This window comes from Balaenoptera physalus, assembly GCF_965194825.1.
Source record: "Balaenoptera physalus genome assembly, chromosome: 2".
NCBI classification, from domain to species: domain Eukaryota; kingdom Metazoa; phylum Chordata; class Mammalia; order Artiodactyla; family Balaenopteridae; genus Balaenoptera; species Balaenoptera physalus.
In genome coordinates, this window is record NC_138883.1 from 85,404,962 (window position 1) to 85,421,093 (window position 16,132).

At 46.4% G+C, this 16,132-nt stretch overlaps 1 protein-coding gene across 3 annotated transcripts in view; it reads left to right on the plus strand.

Moving 5' to 3' along the window:
- Positions 1 to 16,132, plus strand: part of MAPKBP1 (mitogen-activated protein kinase binding protein 1) — a 55,549-nt gene that overhangs the window by 15,662 nt on the left and 23,755 nt on the right. For all 3 annotated transcript variants that reach the window (XM_082449429.1, XM_082449431.1, XM_082449430.1), the window contains one exon: positions 11,770 to 11,861. In XM_082449429.1, the coding sequence (XP_082305555.1) occupies positions 11,770 to 11,861 (92 nt within the window). The remainder of the gene's footprint in view (positions 1 to 11,769; positions 11,862 to 16,132) is intronic.

Consider the following 16,132-nt stretch of genomic DNA (forward strand, 5'->3'; position numbering starts at 1 on the left):
TCATGGAAAGAATCATAGGGGATGTGATATTTGAGCTGGTTCTTGAAGGAAGGGTAGGGTTTCAGTATGGGATGGTGGAAGGGAAGGGCATTCCAGGCAGAAGAATATAAACAAAAGCCCCAGAGCTCCTTTCCAGAATAATGAATAATCCAGATTGCCAAAAGCACATCATTCATATGGTGAGTAGAAGGAAATAGAATTAGAAGAATGATAGGGCCCATTGACAGATGGATGCTAGGCTAAGACATTTATAATTTATTTAGTTGGCATTAAGGAGCCATTGAAAGTTTTTGAGCAGGTGAGGGACATGATCATAGCTGTACTATGGAAAGATTATTCTAATGGGTTGGGGAGGGGAGGGCAGGGTCTACAGTAAGGAGCTTGATTAGAAAACCATTGCTGTATCCAGGAATATGGTGCTGAAGGCCTCAACCAGGGTGTTGGCGTTAGGAATGGAAAGGAAATGAGAATTTTATAGAGAATAACACATTGAAGAGACCTTCCTTCTTCTAGGAGAGTCTCATGGAACAAGTTGGCATGATTGCAGGGACACTGAGAGTTCTCTCCACTCCCCTTGTCCCAGAACACACGTTCGCTTTGCACACTTAGTCCAGATAAGGAACAGTTAGTATTCTCCCTGGTTACAAAGTTTGGAAACCAAGAGATTAAGAAAACTCAGGCATGTAGAGGTGGTGAATGAGGAAGAATTAGACCTTTCTTGATGATCAGATTTTTAGGTCATAAAGCTTTGTTTGTGGTTCTGGTCTTGGTTATAGCAAGGACTGACCTTAGAGAGGAAAAAAATTTTTTTTTCCTTTATTCTGGTTGCTTAAATTGAGATGTCTCCTATCCTTGCCTTTCTGATAACTGGAAGAGAAAGGGAGGGTAGGAGTACCTGCTCTATACCAGGCACTGTGTTATTCAAGCTGCTGTTTGGACTTGGGTGCCCGCTGTTGGCTGTATTATAATTGAGTCCTTTGGCGAGAGGCCTCTCATTCGCTCCCTTCTGGTTTGAGGTCTGATGCCATCCTTACCTCTTCCTCCATCTGCACATGAAATCATAATCCCCTGCTTCTAACACTGTAATTTTAGTTGCCTTGGAAATGGGTGTCAGCTGCCTGTGTTGACTGTAGGTTCTAATGCCAGCTGGATGTGAGCATGCTCTGACCAGGTGGGGTACTCTGACATTGGAAGACCCTCTGTTACTCTTTTCTCTGCAACCATCTCTGTGAGGAGAGGTCAGAACACATTTTTAGACCCATTTAAGCTACTGATAAGACCTGCTACTTTTTAAAAAACATTAACGCTAGGAGGAGAGGACCCTGTTGCCGCTCTACTTCATCCTGTGCCCTTTGCCTTCTACCTTGGTTCTCAGACCTGTCCCTGATGCCTCCCTGATGGCATGGTGACTTCCCTTTGTTCTCTTTCAGAAACTGTAACATCCTGGTGGTTTTGGAGAACCTGAACTCCCTCCTTGGTCACCATGGTTTCTGGAACCAGACAGACCTAGGTTTGAATCCTGGTTCTTCCACTGACTATTTACTTGACTCCTTCATAACTAAAATGGAAATAATACTAGTCCTTCATAAAGTTGTCAAGAGTATTCAATGAGGTGGTCTTACAAAGCGTTTAGCACAGTTCTTGGCGCAGAGTACACATTCAATAAATGGTATCTATTATGGCTATAGATCCTCTCTCTGCCCAAGACCTTTTGCACCCCATGGGTGTGGGTATTCTTGTAAGAATACTCAGAGCATTGTTTTCTCCCTAGTCCCAGGAGGGGTTGAAATTTGGAAATAAAAAGGCAAAATGCTTTAATTGAATAGTTCCCCACCTGATTAATCACTGGAACCACCTGGAGAGCTTTAATATGCAGATTCTTGAACCCCACTCCATAGCTGTTGATCAAGAATCTTGCAGAGGCAGGGGATGGGTATAGGGTGGGGACTGCTATCTGAAAAAAAAAACTTGTTAAGCCCTCTGAGTGATTCTATTGATCAGCCGGAATTGGGAACCTCTGTTCTCTAGTCTCCAGGGGCTTATGCTAAAGGATCTCTAAGGGCACCTCTTCCCAAGCAGTGGCAGACTCACCTTCCTTAGAAGCTAAGGCTATTTTAATCTCAGCACAGCAGAATTGGCTCAACTCCAACAAATCGTGATCTCTAGTGAGGGAACTTGGTTTTTCTGTCATACTGGAAGTTGTTTCTGGGAGACTTCATGGTGTAGAAAGTAGAACCATAAATCAGCCACAGGAACCAGGAGCAGAGTAGAGAGGCAAGGTCTGTTCTACAGTTTTGGAGTGGCCATTGTGTCTCTTCCTGCCTCTGACCAGATGGCACTTTGGTCTCTGAAGGAGCAGGAGTGAGTGAGCTTGGGCATGATACCCGCTTCCCCCTTCCCCCTCCCAGGGCTGGTCACTGGGTCTTTGCCCATCTGGCTAAGTCTCTGCACAAAGCCTCCTGGCCTTGGCTTCCTCTGTGGCTTTTGCATAAGTGGCAATTCTCAGAATCTGGTGGAGAATCTGCTTTGTGAGATTAGAGTGTAGTGTGTGGGCAAGAGACAGGCATAGTTATTCTTAACCTGCAGGAAGGGAGGGAAAGGCAGAGAGGGCTCTGCCTCGGACAGGTCTGTGACATGCTTGTTTATAGAAATAGCAAGCCCATAGTTTGGCTGGAATGACTTATAACTCAGGTATTTATAACTTGTATTGAGTGGGATTAAGAAGTAGAGAAGGGGAGAAGGGGGAAGAAAGAAATTGGTGGCAACAAAACATGGCAACCAAAACAGAGATCAGCTTCCTCACAGTTGCTGGGGTTTCTTTACCAGTTTGAGGTCAGCTAAATCCTAGATGACCCTGGCCTTTTGTGGCTCTGGCCCCTTAGTTTTCTGTCTCGAGGGAGCAGCTGCTTTCTTGCCACTGCAGACTCCCTGTAGTAGTCCCTCGCACTAAGAAAGCAAGAACAGATTCGAATCGTGTATGCTGTGGGCTCAACAAGAAACCCTTCTCTAGCAGTGCTGTTGTCTTGGCTCCACCCACTGGATCTCTCATTGGCTGGTGCCTCTCCTCTAGCTTGTGGGCTGGTCAGATCTAGGGACTGGAGAGAGAGATACCAGAAGAGTTTAGAAGGCCTTGCTTAGAGTTCCTGAGATCATGTGTTTAGGGGGTTGGGACTGCTGGGGACCCTGTGCTATGTTGCAGATGGCTTTGGACTCTGGAGAGTCCATTTCTTGCTTCTTCACTTCTTTTTAGCACTTACATTGACTACCCCTTCCTTCTGGGAACTCTCCCCTTCACTGGCTTCCTGGTTCTCCTTCTCCCTTTCTAACTGCCTGAGCCCTCCTCTTCTCCATACTCTAAAAATAGCTACAGCCCCATTTCTGTCCTCAGCCTCACTCTCTCTTCCCTCTGTCTTCTCCTGCCTCATTGTACTTTCAGTGGTGGTTTTCACCTCCGTGTGAATAATTCTTTCTTTAAAAAAATATTTTATTTATTTTTATTATTATTATTGTTTTGGCTGCATCAGGTCTTTTTGCGGCATGCGGGATCTTTCATTGTGGCGCGCAGGCTTCAGAGTGTGCGGGCTCCCTAGTTGCGGCACGCGGGCTCCCTAGTTATGGTGCGTGGGCTCCAGAGCACGTGGGCTCTGTCGTTGTGGCACGCAGGCTCTCAGGTTGTGGTGCGCAGGCTCAGTAGTTGCGGCACGCAGGCTTAGTTGCCCCACGGCATGTGGGGTCTTAGTTCCCCAACCAGGGATTGAACCCATGTCCCCTGCATTGGAAGGCGGACTCTTAACCACTGGACCACCAGGGAAGTTCTGTGAATAATTCTTTTTCTTTCCATAGATTTTTAAGAATTTATTTATTTTATTATTTATTTTATTTTTGGCTGTGTTGGGTATTCATTTGCTGCACTCGGGCTTTTCTCTAGTTGCGGAGAGCGGGGGCTGCTCTTCGTTGTGGTGCGCGGGCTTCTCATTGCTGCGGCTTCTCTTGTTGCAGAGCACGGGCTCTAGGCGCGCGGGCTTCAGTAGTCGTGGCACGTGGGCTCAGTAGTTGTGGCTCATGGGCTCTAGAGCGCAGGCTCAGTAGTGGTGGCGCCCTGGCTTAGTTGCTCCGCGGCATGTGGGATCTTCCCGGACCAGGGCTCAAACCCGTGTCCCCTGCATTGGCAGGCGGATTGTTAACCACTGTGCCACCAGGGAAGCCCCCATGAATAATTCTTAAATATCTATTTCTAGTCCTCACCTCTCTCCCAAGCATCAATTCCATGTGTATGTTGCTAAGTTGAATGTTCTGTGGTTCCTACTAAATATTCCTGAAGCGCCTGAGATTCAACATGTCTAAAACCGACATCATCGGTTCCCATCCTTACCCCCTTTGTCCAGACCCAGCTCCTCTTTCTGATCATGGCAGCATTTCTTTTCATAGCACCACCTTGTTCCCTATCTCTGAAGTTCAAAATTTGAGTCTTCTGTCTTTTTCCTCCAGAGTTGTACAGTGCCCCGTCTTGCCAATTCTGTTTGCTTTGTCACTTTTTTCTTTGTCATTATTTCTTTTCTACTCTCACTATCTTCATGCTGGTCTAGATCCTTATTACCTCTCACCTGAACTGTTGTAATAGCCTCCTAATTGGGCTCCCTGCCTGTGCTATGTGTCTTTTATACATCATCACCAAACATAGCTTTGATTGTGTCCCTGGTTTGAAACCCTTCAGTGGCTTCCCAGAGCCTCCAGTTGACCCCACTTAGTTTGGCAATCAAGGCCCTTCCCTGTCTGGTTATAGTCTACCTCTCCTGACCTAAGTCTCCTACAAAAGATCCTTGCTTTCACTGTTGCTCACCTACTCTGTTGTTTCCTTCTTTTTTTTTTTAATGCTATTCTTCTCTGCTTACATTCTTTTTATGTATGTATGTATGTATGTATGGCTTTGTTGGGTCTTCGTTTCTGTGCGAGGGCTTTCTCTAGTTGTGGCAAGCGGGGGCCACTCTTCATCACGGTGCGCGGGCCTCTCACTATCGCGGCCTCTCGTTGCCGAGCACAGGCTCCAGACGCGCAGGCTCAGTAATTGTGGCTCACGGACCGAGTTGCTCCGCGGCATGTGGGATCTTCCCAGACCAGGGCTCGAACCCGCGTGCCCTGCATTGGCAGGCAGATTCTCAACCACTGCGCCACCAGGGAAGCCCTGTTGTTTCCTTCTGTCGAACTCATTCATGCAACTTCTTCTACTGAGAATTCCTTTCTCTGTATTTCCATCTGTCAAAATCCTATCCTCACTGCAAGGACCAGGCCACATTCCATCTAGTCTTCCAGGAAAGCTTCATTGTTTCCCTTTCCTGATCCTGTTCAGAAATCATCTCTCTTCCTCCTTTTTGAGCACTTTATATCTTTCTTATGACCCTCATCACGTACTGGATTACTTTGTAGTATGTCATTCATCTTCCCTAATGGATTTTGAGGACCCCCATAGCATCCCAGTGACTTTCAAACATTTTTGAGAACAACTCACATTAAGGAATACACTTTACATTGTGACCCAGGGCACACACACGCACACACACCCACGCCTGAAATAAAGTTCCACATTCAGTACTTACCATTACTACATGCCATGAGATCTATTTTTTGTTCTATTTTAGTTATTCATAACCCATTAAATCAATTTCAAATCCCATTAATAGGCTGCAATCTGCGTGTTGGAAAATAGTGTTCTATCTAGTATGAATGAGTAGTCCCGTCTGTCGCCTCTGAGCCACCTGTTTTTTCCATCTACTTTAATGAGAGCCAGAAGAGCTCTTAAACAGTTGGCTTTATTTTTTCCTTCTCTCTTGGGAATAGGCTATTATGAAGTTATCCCTTTATCTCATTACAGTGAGGGATGATTTTGCTTTCCTTCTTTCTCTTAGGAGGATACAGTACTGCCCTACCTAGTGCATGTTGGGAGGGGTGGGTATTCAAGCCTTCCTTTGCAGTGCGTCTGTAGTAATTCTGCCCTCCTGCAGCCTTGCTTCTGGGGAAAGATGACACTCTCTTTCAGGTTGGTGTAGGCTTTCCCCCATCTCAACACTCTCCACCTGTCCAAGGAAAGGCTGGGTCACAACTCGAGTATTCTCCCTGCTTCTAGGCTGTGTTGCAGATGTGGAGGAGATCACTGCAGAGTACAAAGTGGGTACCCTCTTCTTAATTCTGAGTTTACATTGTGCATGATGTTCCTAGGACTGTGGATGTATCAGGCTGCCAGCTGCCTGTAGCAGTTGTGTCCCAACTCACCAGCCAGAATCATTTACCTGGACTGGTGTGTCTTTTGGACTATATTTCATTGGCATTTGGGCCATGAGGATTTGGAACTGAAGTTCCTGTCAGAACTTGGGGCCCCATCCCTGACTTTGAGGACAGCTATTTTCTTATAGGGCCTCTTCCCTGCCTCATTTTCCTCAAATGATGCTTGAGGCCAGAACTCTCATACTAGTGGGCTTGCTTCCTTATGAAGAGAGATGCTGTAGTATACAGGAGAGGCTAGGTTATTGGTTGCCAAGGTGTAGTCACAAAATCCCTGGAGTCCCCAAAACCCTTTTAGGTGATCTCTGCGATCCCCTCTTTTCCAATTACATATCCAAATGAGGCCACCTTTTTTTTAATCTTCACCTAGAATAACATATCACAACAGATTGAATGCAGATGCAGTTATGAGAATCCAGCCGTTTTCTGTTAAGCCAGACATTAAAGAGATTTGCGAAAATGTTAAACAGTGCCACTCTTCTCACTAAATTTGTTTGGTTTTGTCTTGGAAACTAGAGTTACTTTTAATAAAAGTGTTAACATGTAATGGGTTTATTCTTAGTTTTGAATGAATTAAATGTATTTAAGTATTTCCATTGTAATTTCTAACATAGTAAATATTGATAGATATAACTTGTATAAATGAAAGCTCTTTGAGGTCCTTGATAAATTCTAACAGTGTTAAGAAACCAAAGAGTGTAAGAGACCAAAAAGTGTGAAAATTGCTGGGCTAGGTCATGCTGTGGTAACAAATCACCTCAACAACTCCATGACTTAACGGATAGTTTATTTCTTGCTCACACTTTTGTTGCAGTGTGGGTCAGTGCGGGCGCTCCGTTCATCAGAGTTACTCAGGGACCCAGGCTGAGGGAGCCCTATCTCGTCACCTGCTGCCACACTTAGCAGTCAGGAGAAGGGATGTGTGCAGTGGTCCTTGAAGACTTCTGCTGGAAGCAGCGTGTCAGAGCATCATAAACATGTGCAGCCTTATAAGCTCTTAAGTGAGAAACCTAAATCAAATAAAAACACAGATTCTTGAGCTCTCTGTACCCCTTCCCCTCACATTGCTGGGTCAACGAGTGTCAACGAACTGGCTTTAGGATAAAGAGAAGTCAGGGATGTGAACTATAGAAGGATGTTGCTCACGAGGTGCTGAGCTCCACACCACATTCTGGACCATAGTTTTACTCTCTTTTAAACGTTTACTGTGCAATATTTAAGACATACAGTAAAGACATGTGGAATAATAGAGTGAACCATTGTGTGCCCACCGTCAGCTTAAGAAACAAAATGTTACCTGTACCATTAACCTCCCTTTATGCTTGTCCTCATCTGGATGTGGTCTTTCTGTCACAACCAGTTTTATTTCATTTTATTATTATTATTTTTGGCCACATGGCTTGAGAGGTCTTCGTTTCCTGACCAGGGATTGAACCGGGGCCACGGCAGTGAAAACGCCTAACCTCTGGACCTAAGAGTCCTAACCACTGAGCCGCCAGGGAACTCCCACACAACCAGTTTTAGATACTTTGTGGAGAGCAATTTTACTGGCCTGAAATACCCCAGTTTTCTTGTGCTTCCCATCTCTGTCCTTTCACTGTTCCTGAAGCCTCTGCCATGCATTCATTTATTCATCAAATATTTATCAAGTGCCCATTTTGTGCCAGGCACTGTTTAAAGTGCTAGGGATGCATCAGTGAGGGGTAACAACTTAGGCCTTGCCCTCGAGGAGCTCATATTCTGGTAGAGGAGATAGACAGTAAGTATGTGGACAAAGATATAATCAATGTTGGGTCACTATCTGACTCTAAGTATAATGAAGAAGAATAAAGCAGGATAAGTTGGGTATAGAGGGATAGCAGTAAAGCCAGTCTGGAAAGCCTTCCCTGTGGAGAAGACCGTTGAGCAAAGACCTGAGTGAATTAGCTGTGTGAGTAGTTGAGGCAAGGGAGTTTTAGTGGAAGGAATAAAAAGCATATGCAGAGGACCTGAGGCTAGAATCTACTTGAGGTGCTTCAGGTGCCAGAGTGGTTGAGGTGGAGGTAAGTGAGGGAGAAGTGTAGGAAACGAGGTCAGAGAGGCAGCCAGAGGCCAGGTGACTTAGGGCCTTCTAAACCGGGGTGAAGAATCTGGATGGGGAGCCATTGGAGACTTTTGAGCAGCATAATGACATGATCTCCTATATTTCTTGAAAGAATCACTGTGGCCTGCCATGTTAAGAAAAAGAAAAGACTATAGGAAACAAGGCCTGAAGCAGAGGGAACACATGGGAGTTACAGCCATAGTCCGAGGGAGAGATAAAAGTTGCTTGAGCTTAGCGGTGCATTGGTAAATGTTTACATGCTCTCTGAGGGGGAAGAAGGGCCCTGATTTGTAACGTTGTCTGATTTCACGGCGAAAGTGCTCCCGCCATGGTGATTTCAAGCTACCAATGTTCTCTCATTGAATGTGGAGCTGGGAAAAGAGGTGCACAGTCAGCTCTCCTGAGCCAGCGTGAGCCAGCTACAGCACACCGCTACTTGAACTTGGGCACTTTTAGCCCGGGGTGGGTTTGCAAGGGGGTGTCCAGGTTTGTATCCATTTCTTAGGGTAGATGGAGGCTGTACCACCTTTTTGGAAAGAAGGAATATGGAGAGGGTTATGAAAGGGAGAGAGTCAGTTTATAAAGTCCATCGTGCAGGAGCCTTGCAGGACAAGCCTAGACATTGGAGGCCTTGCAGGAGCTCTGGACTCTCAGATCCTTTGAAAGTGGAGCTCAGCCCCAAACCTCCCTGCAAACAGGAAGCTGGTTTGAGTTAGAACATAAAATAAAACCCAGCTGATGCCCCTGAATGTTTTTCCCCTGCTCTTCCCCCTCCACAGAGTCAAAGGAAACTGCCTTTTTTTCCCTTGGATAGCTGCTCAGAAATCCAGAGGAAGCCAAAAACCGTAAATCCTTTGAAAATCATCCAAGTTTTGAGCCCAGGCAAACTCCTGTCCGTGGGGTTTCCTAGCCCGGATGTCTGCTCCACTGTGGAGAGTCCTAGGAGGAAAGTGACAGAACACAAAGATGCCAGGGACCAGAGATGAATCCCACGCCCAGCGGGGAGAGATGGTCCTTAGCAGGGTTTCTCAAACTGCAGCTTCCAGGCCACTTGTAGGTCATGAAGTCAATAAAGTGGGCCATGATCAGAATTATTTTTTTAATGAAATAGAATATAATAGAAATTGGAGTTTATCACATGCAGTGAGAGTATGTATTTGTCTGTGAAACTTTTATTTCAGTTTTATGAGCATGTATGTTTATACTGGATCAAGATATAAAATGTGTCTCTTACGATGGGTTGTGGTCAAAGACGTTTGATAAACACTGGTCTTTCGGGTCTGAGTAACTCACATCTCCTTCCTGCTTTAGATTGCTGTTGAAAACTCCAAGCTAGTTCCAGAATTAATTCTCTGTGGAACTGGATCATCTACCCACAAAACACCTACCCAAATTCCTGTCAGAGAGAAGGCAAACTGAGAACCCACAGACTAGTCTGATTCTTTGGGACCAAAGCTGAAGCATAAGGGAGGGATTGATGCAAATATGAATCCAAAGGATTTGCCTGGAATCAGATTAGCTTGAAGAGAATAGGAGTTGAGTTGGCCTTTTAGCTCAGTGCTTGCTTTGGTGACCTTTCTCATCTATGTGAGTAATGCTGGCCTCAGGCTCCTCTTTCTCTCTTCTCTGCAGTAGGCAGTTGGTGCAGCAGGAATGTTCCTGAGTACCCCTCCCTCGGGGATAGCCAGAGGCACAGTGCCAGGATAGGGTGTGGTGCCCTGAACTGAGTATCTCCCGGACTTCCCCAGGGTTATTTTGTGCTCTCCAGTTAGTGTGCAGTGCTCAGCCCTTTCAGAAAGGTGACTGGGTGCCGGATAAGGGGGAGGGGGTCATTAAGCTGAGAAAAAGTGAGGAAAGAGGCATAAGTTAGGGCAGAATATCAAGAAAGTATAGAGTAAGGCTAAAGTTAGTTTAGCCCCCGCTAGGTTTAGTGCCTCAGAAAGGCCCAAGGGTAGCTGGCACGTTTGGTGCTTGCCAGGTGGTTGTGGGTAGGTGTGGTGCCCTCGAACTAAACTGCCTCTGTCAGTGAGTAGACACATGTTGGAATTCCTGGTCCACATCCCCAAGAAGCACAGAAGACTCTTGGGGACCTTCCAGGGTAATAGCTTTAACTACAACATCCCAGGGGACTTATTTTGGTCTCTGGCCACCTCAGGGCATTTCTTTCCAACCTAATTCAAACTAAAATGGTCCTTGGAGATAAGAATTTAAACAGGCCCTCTAGGAGCACTTGGAATTCTCCAGTTGGGAGAGTAAGAGAGAAGGAGAGATCCTAAAACTACCGTAATTGACTCTGGGCTTCCCCTCTCTAGATACTGGCCTGGGCTAGGAGCAGACCACAGTGCCGCTGATACGAACACCCCTGAAGGGTTTCTGGTTCACATCGCCCTCTTAAGGCCCCCAACACTCTCTTCGCAGAGTACACTCTAGCCTGTTTACATGGCCATTCTGCATTCAGAAGCCCCGCTGTCTGAGCCAACGAGGACCGAGGACATCCCTGAGGAGGGCCAGCGCAGGGAGTCCGGACAGTGCTAGAGGAGACTCGACCTGGAGTGACATGCAAGACGTTTTGTAGCAGTGGGTGAGGAAGTGACGAGGTTACAGGGCAGTCTGAATCTTACATGGGATCATCTAGCAGAAAGATCAGGGAACTAATTTGAGATTAGTCCGGTGTGTCCCAGGGCCTGCACACAGTGTGGGGTAACAAGAGTGATGAAGAGAGTGATGGTGAATGTCTCCCATGGCCATGTCCTCTCAGAATCTCTGAGCACTTTACGTATGTTTCCCTTTCATCTCTGTGGGAGTTGTGGCTTAATAATAATTAGAGTACTCCGAGCGTCTGTGCTTTGCAAAACACGGCATTAAGCCATGTCTCTGCCTCCTAGGCTTGGAGTCTGTTTGAACTGGCAGACATCTGATGGAGGGGAAGAGTGTGATGGAATGCACAGATCAGGGATATTATGAGTCACCTAATTGATACCTAACATTCTTCTGGCTCTTGGAGATCAGAGTGGCCTTTGTTTCATGCCTGCCAAGGTACGAAGATCAGTGACCTCTCCTGAGTCTCATAGACCCAAGAGGCCAGTCTGGGGACCCAAGACTTTATCTTGTAAGTGGAGCCTTCCTGGATTGGGAGAGTTCTTGTCCCTCTGTGGCCATGAGCTGAGTTTTAACCACTTCATTTTCTTTTCCATGGGCCTAGCAGTTTGATCACTGTTAAAAGCTGGCGATGTACACTGGCTTTTTCCCATGTGATCAGGGGGCCTATGGCCAGATCAGGACCTGGATAAGTCAGAACACTGGGCCATCAGGAAACAGTCAGCATGGAAGAAGGTCCCGGCTACCTTCAACTCCTCCTTCCCAACCCCACTCCATCCATAATATAACACTTCTCTGTCTTGCTCCAACAGGTGACCTTGGAGAAGGTGCTTGGAATAACAGTGTCCGGAGGCAGAGGACTTGCCTGTGACCCCCGATCGGGTTTAGTTGCCTACCCAGCTGGGTAAGTGTCTTGGAAGTGGTCTTATTGCATGGAAGTTTATAGCTATGCTAAACCAGTTGGAGTGGGCAGGGGTTTTCTGGTATCTTCTGGGAGATACATCCAGGTTAATGTTTTGGTGCCATTTTTCTAAATGAGATACGGGGCCACATAAAGGCTCTTTGTTGACTGTTGTCTTTGTTGCCATCCTGTCCTGCTTTTTGGCCACCCACACCCACCCACGCATACAGATTCACACTTTGTATTCACACAGCTCCCAACACCATCTTCAATATCTTTAATATCTACCTTTTAGTCATTTTTATTTTTATTTTATTTTTTAAAATTAAAAAAAAAATTATTTTATATTGGAATATAGTCGATTTACAATGTTGTGTTAGTTTCAGGTGTACAGCAAAGTGATTTAGTTATACATATATCTATTCTTTTTCAGATTCTTTCCCCATACAAGTTATTACAGTGTATTGAGTAGAGTTCCCTGTGCTATACAGTAGGTCCTTGTTGATTATCTATTTTATATATAGTAGTGTGCGTATGTTAATCCCAACCTCCTAATCTATTCCTCCCCCACTTTTCCCCTTTGGTAACCGTAAGTTGGTTTTCTAAGTCTGTGAGTCTGTTTCTGCTTTGTAAACAAGTTCATTTGTATCGTTTTTTAGATTCCACGTATAAGTCATGTCATATGATATTTGTCTTTCTCTGTCTGACTTACTTCACTTAGTATAATAATCTCTAGGTCCATCCATGTTGCTGCAAATGGCATTATTTCATTCTTTTTAATGGCTATGTAATATTCCATTGTATATATGCACACAGCTTCCAACACCATCTTCAATATCTTTAATATCTACCTTTTATTTGTTTTTAAAAACAGCTTTATTGAGATGTAAGTCACATACCATACAAGTCACCCATTTAATATGCACAATTCAGGGACTTCCCTGGTGGTCCAGTGGTTAAGACTTCGCCTACCAGTGCAGGGGGTACGGGTTTGATCCCTGGTCGGGGAGCTAAGATCCCACGTGCCTCATGGCCAAAAAACCAAAACATAAAAAAAAAAGAAGCAATACTGTAATATGTACAATTCAGTGGTTTTTAGTGTATCCACAGAGTTGTGCAGCCATCACTACAGTCAATTTTAGAACATTTTCATCACCCCAAAAGGAAACCCCACACCCATTAACAGTCACTCTCTGTTTCCCCCCAAGGCTGCCAGCTTTTAGGCAGCCACTAATCTATTTTCTGTCTCTATATATTTGCCTGTTCTGAACATTTTATATAAATGGAATCATATTTTTTGTGAGTGGCTTTTTTCACTTAGCATAGTGTTTTCAAGGTTCATACATGTCGTACTGGGTATCAGTACTTCATTCCTTTTTATGACCGAGTAACATTCCATTGTATGGATATACCACATTTTCTCTGTTAATCAGTTGATGGGCATTCGGGTTGTTTCCACTTTTTGGCTGTTATGAATAATGCTTCTCAGAACATTTGACTACTCTTGTCACGTTAAGAGGTGTCAGTGCCATGGAAGAGAGGAAGGGTTCCAGCGCTGGTGTTCTTCTTTCCCTTGCAGCCTTTTCACTCCTCTGCTCCTACTGATGAGAAACCCCCAACCATAGTTGCTTGAAGCTTCTGCAGAAGTGTTTCTTTTGGAGGCTTGGGGCTTTTCCTGCTTCTGGTTCTCTCTCTCTCTCTCTGTTCTCTCTGGTTCCCTGTTCCTTGCTGCTGGGCACAGGGACGTGAAAATGGGAAGGCCACTGCTCTGCCTCTTTCCCCACCATCAACTTGGGAATGCCGAGTTCCCTAGTGTGATTTTCACAGCAACTCCTGTAGTTTTTGTATCAGATATATGATTTCTTTTTAGTTTTATCATCCCTACCTTTATCAAGAACGTTTTCTGTGTCAGGCACTTTGTTAACCATTTACAGGAATTATTTTATTTAATACTCAGAGCAACCCTGTGAGGTTGGAGCTGTTTTCATCCCATATTTTCGAGGAGGGAAACTAAGATTCAAAGAGGGTAAGCAGTTTGCTCTTGGTCACACAGCTAGCACGTGTCTGTATTGGGACTCCAACCCAAGGAGTCTGACTGCAGAGCTCTTACTCTAAAATGGCACGAGGTGGAGGGAGACCAGACTTGCTGCTTATTTTTAAAAGCTGCTTTCCCCTAAGCTGTTTACCTGCTCTTCGAATGAGAAGAGCCAATTTATGGGCAGCTCAGTCTATGCCAGGGACCCTTCTGCCCCTAGGTTCTGGGGTCTGTCTCTTCTGAGTGGCCCTTTGGCATTTGACGTCTGTGGTAGGGGACTGTGGGAGCTGCACTGACTTTACCCTGCAGAGGTTGAGCTGGCCTCCTTCTCCCCCTCCAGAAGCAAGTTGATGAATGATCTCTATTGCTGGATACCCTGTGCAGTCTGCCTCCGGGGAATTCCACTCATGCCTGCCTCGGCCCCGGGAAAGCCAGGTTCCTTCTTGTTGGAGGTGGGACTGGGGCTGGATGTGGGACGGGCCGGAAAGGCCTGGGCTGCTGCTCTGTGCGTGCTGAGTCCTGTGTCCCTGCTCTGGGGAGTGTGGAGCCCTGGTCCCTCTCTTCCCCATCCGCCCCAGACCCCAGGCCTGGCGCCTTTAAGGGTGTGTGCTTCTGTTTTTGGGCAGGTCCCAGCCTGGCGTTTGTGCCTTGGGGGTCATTATCCTTCCAGGTGGTGTACGGAAGCTTCCCTGCTGTCACCTCTAGTAGGTTTCCTGAGTGTGTTTGGCTTGGCCCAGCCCTGGGCAGTGCCCTGATCCACTTCCTGACCTTTTGATTTCCTAGAACTTGGAGTTCTCTCTTTGCAAATGGCCCTTTTCTGGGTGTTTTAGTTTTGCTCTGTGCTAGAGCTCCCTGATGTGCTTCTGCGGTATCTGGGGGCCACCAAAGTCTGTGTGAGCGAAGCAGGCTCTTTCCCTCCCCTCTGTCTTCCTTCTCTTCCTATCTGGTGATCCCAACCCCACCGCCCATCCCCCACTCTCTAGTTCCTACTTCGCTTGTTGCTCTAGGAGCAGTTCAGGTATCCTAGAAACAAGAAGAGAAACAAAGCTCAGAAAATTCTCCCAGAGGCCTAGAGGCAAATATCAAACCAAAACAAAGTTTTCTGAAAGGAAATGAAACAGCTCAGGGAGGGTGGGGGTGGAGGAGGATGTGTGTCAGGCAGAGGTGGGTTGAAGTCTCTGGGTAGAGACCCCTCGGTTTTAGCACCCCCTGCATTTCTTCTCCAGAGCTCTCCCTTTGCTGTTGTTTTCCCACAGGAAGCCCACCCTCACCTGTCACATTTTAAGCCCACTGCCCCAGGAGGCCAAGCTGGTCCCCAGATAGCTTTGAGGCACTCAGTTTAGTTGAACACCCATAATTGACTTGGGCCCCTTCCCTGGCTGGCTCGGTAGCAGGTTCAGGGCCTTTAGAGCCCAGCACAGCCCCTGTTGCCACTGTGGAGTCAGTCAGTTTGGAGAATGGGTTTCTCTTGACCCCTAATGCCAGGGTGCAGGGCCTGGCCTGAGTGCAGAGCCTCTGTGCAGAGCAGCTACTGGCGTGAGAGGTGCCCTATGCAACAGCCAAGAGGAGACCTCTTGGTGGTTTAAGCAGGGAGGAGGAGGTGAAACCCAGCTCTCCTGAGAAGGCCCTCCATTTACTCAGCGCATATTGGAATTTATGCTGAGATCCAGCTCCAAAGCTTTGGACTGCACGTGAAAGCACAGAGTCTCCTCCTGGACTGTGTTCTAGTGACATCTGAGCTGAAGGAGCGTACAGCTCCCTTCTTCCTCTCTGTGGTAAGCACTGTGGGTGGGGGGTGGGGGGGTTGCCGGGGAGTACGTGGAGTGGTGGAGAGGCCCGGTGGACCTAAGGGAAGAGGATGCTTGCACTTGGTGCCCTGATGTCTGTGAATCACGTGCAAGGGTACTCACAGGCACCAGTCCCCTCAGTGCCTTTTCTCCTGCTTTCCCTACAGATCTCACACCTAAAAGTGGGGCCCTGTAGTTCTTCCCAAGACAGCTTGTTCATCGATACAGTCATTCATTTGTTCAGCAGGTACCTGTTGAAAATATACTTTGGACCAGGCACTGTTCCAGCCGCAGATTCTATATATACAGCAGTGAATAAAACAGTGTCACTGCCTCTGTGGAGTTTAAGGAGGGGCAAGCAGACAGTAAGCATGTGAACAAATAAATGAGCAAGGTGATATCAGAGAGTGGTAAGTGTTCTGAAGAAGTAAACCGGGGTGATGGAAAAGGAG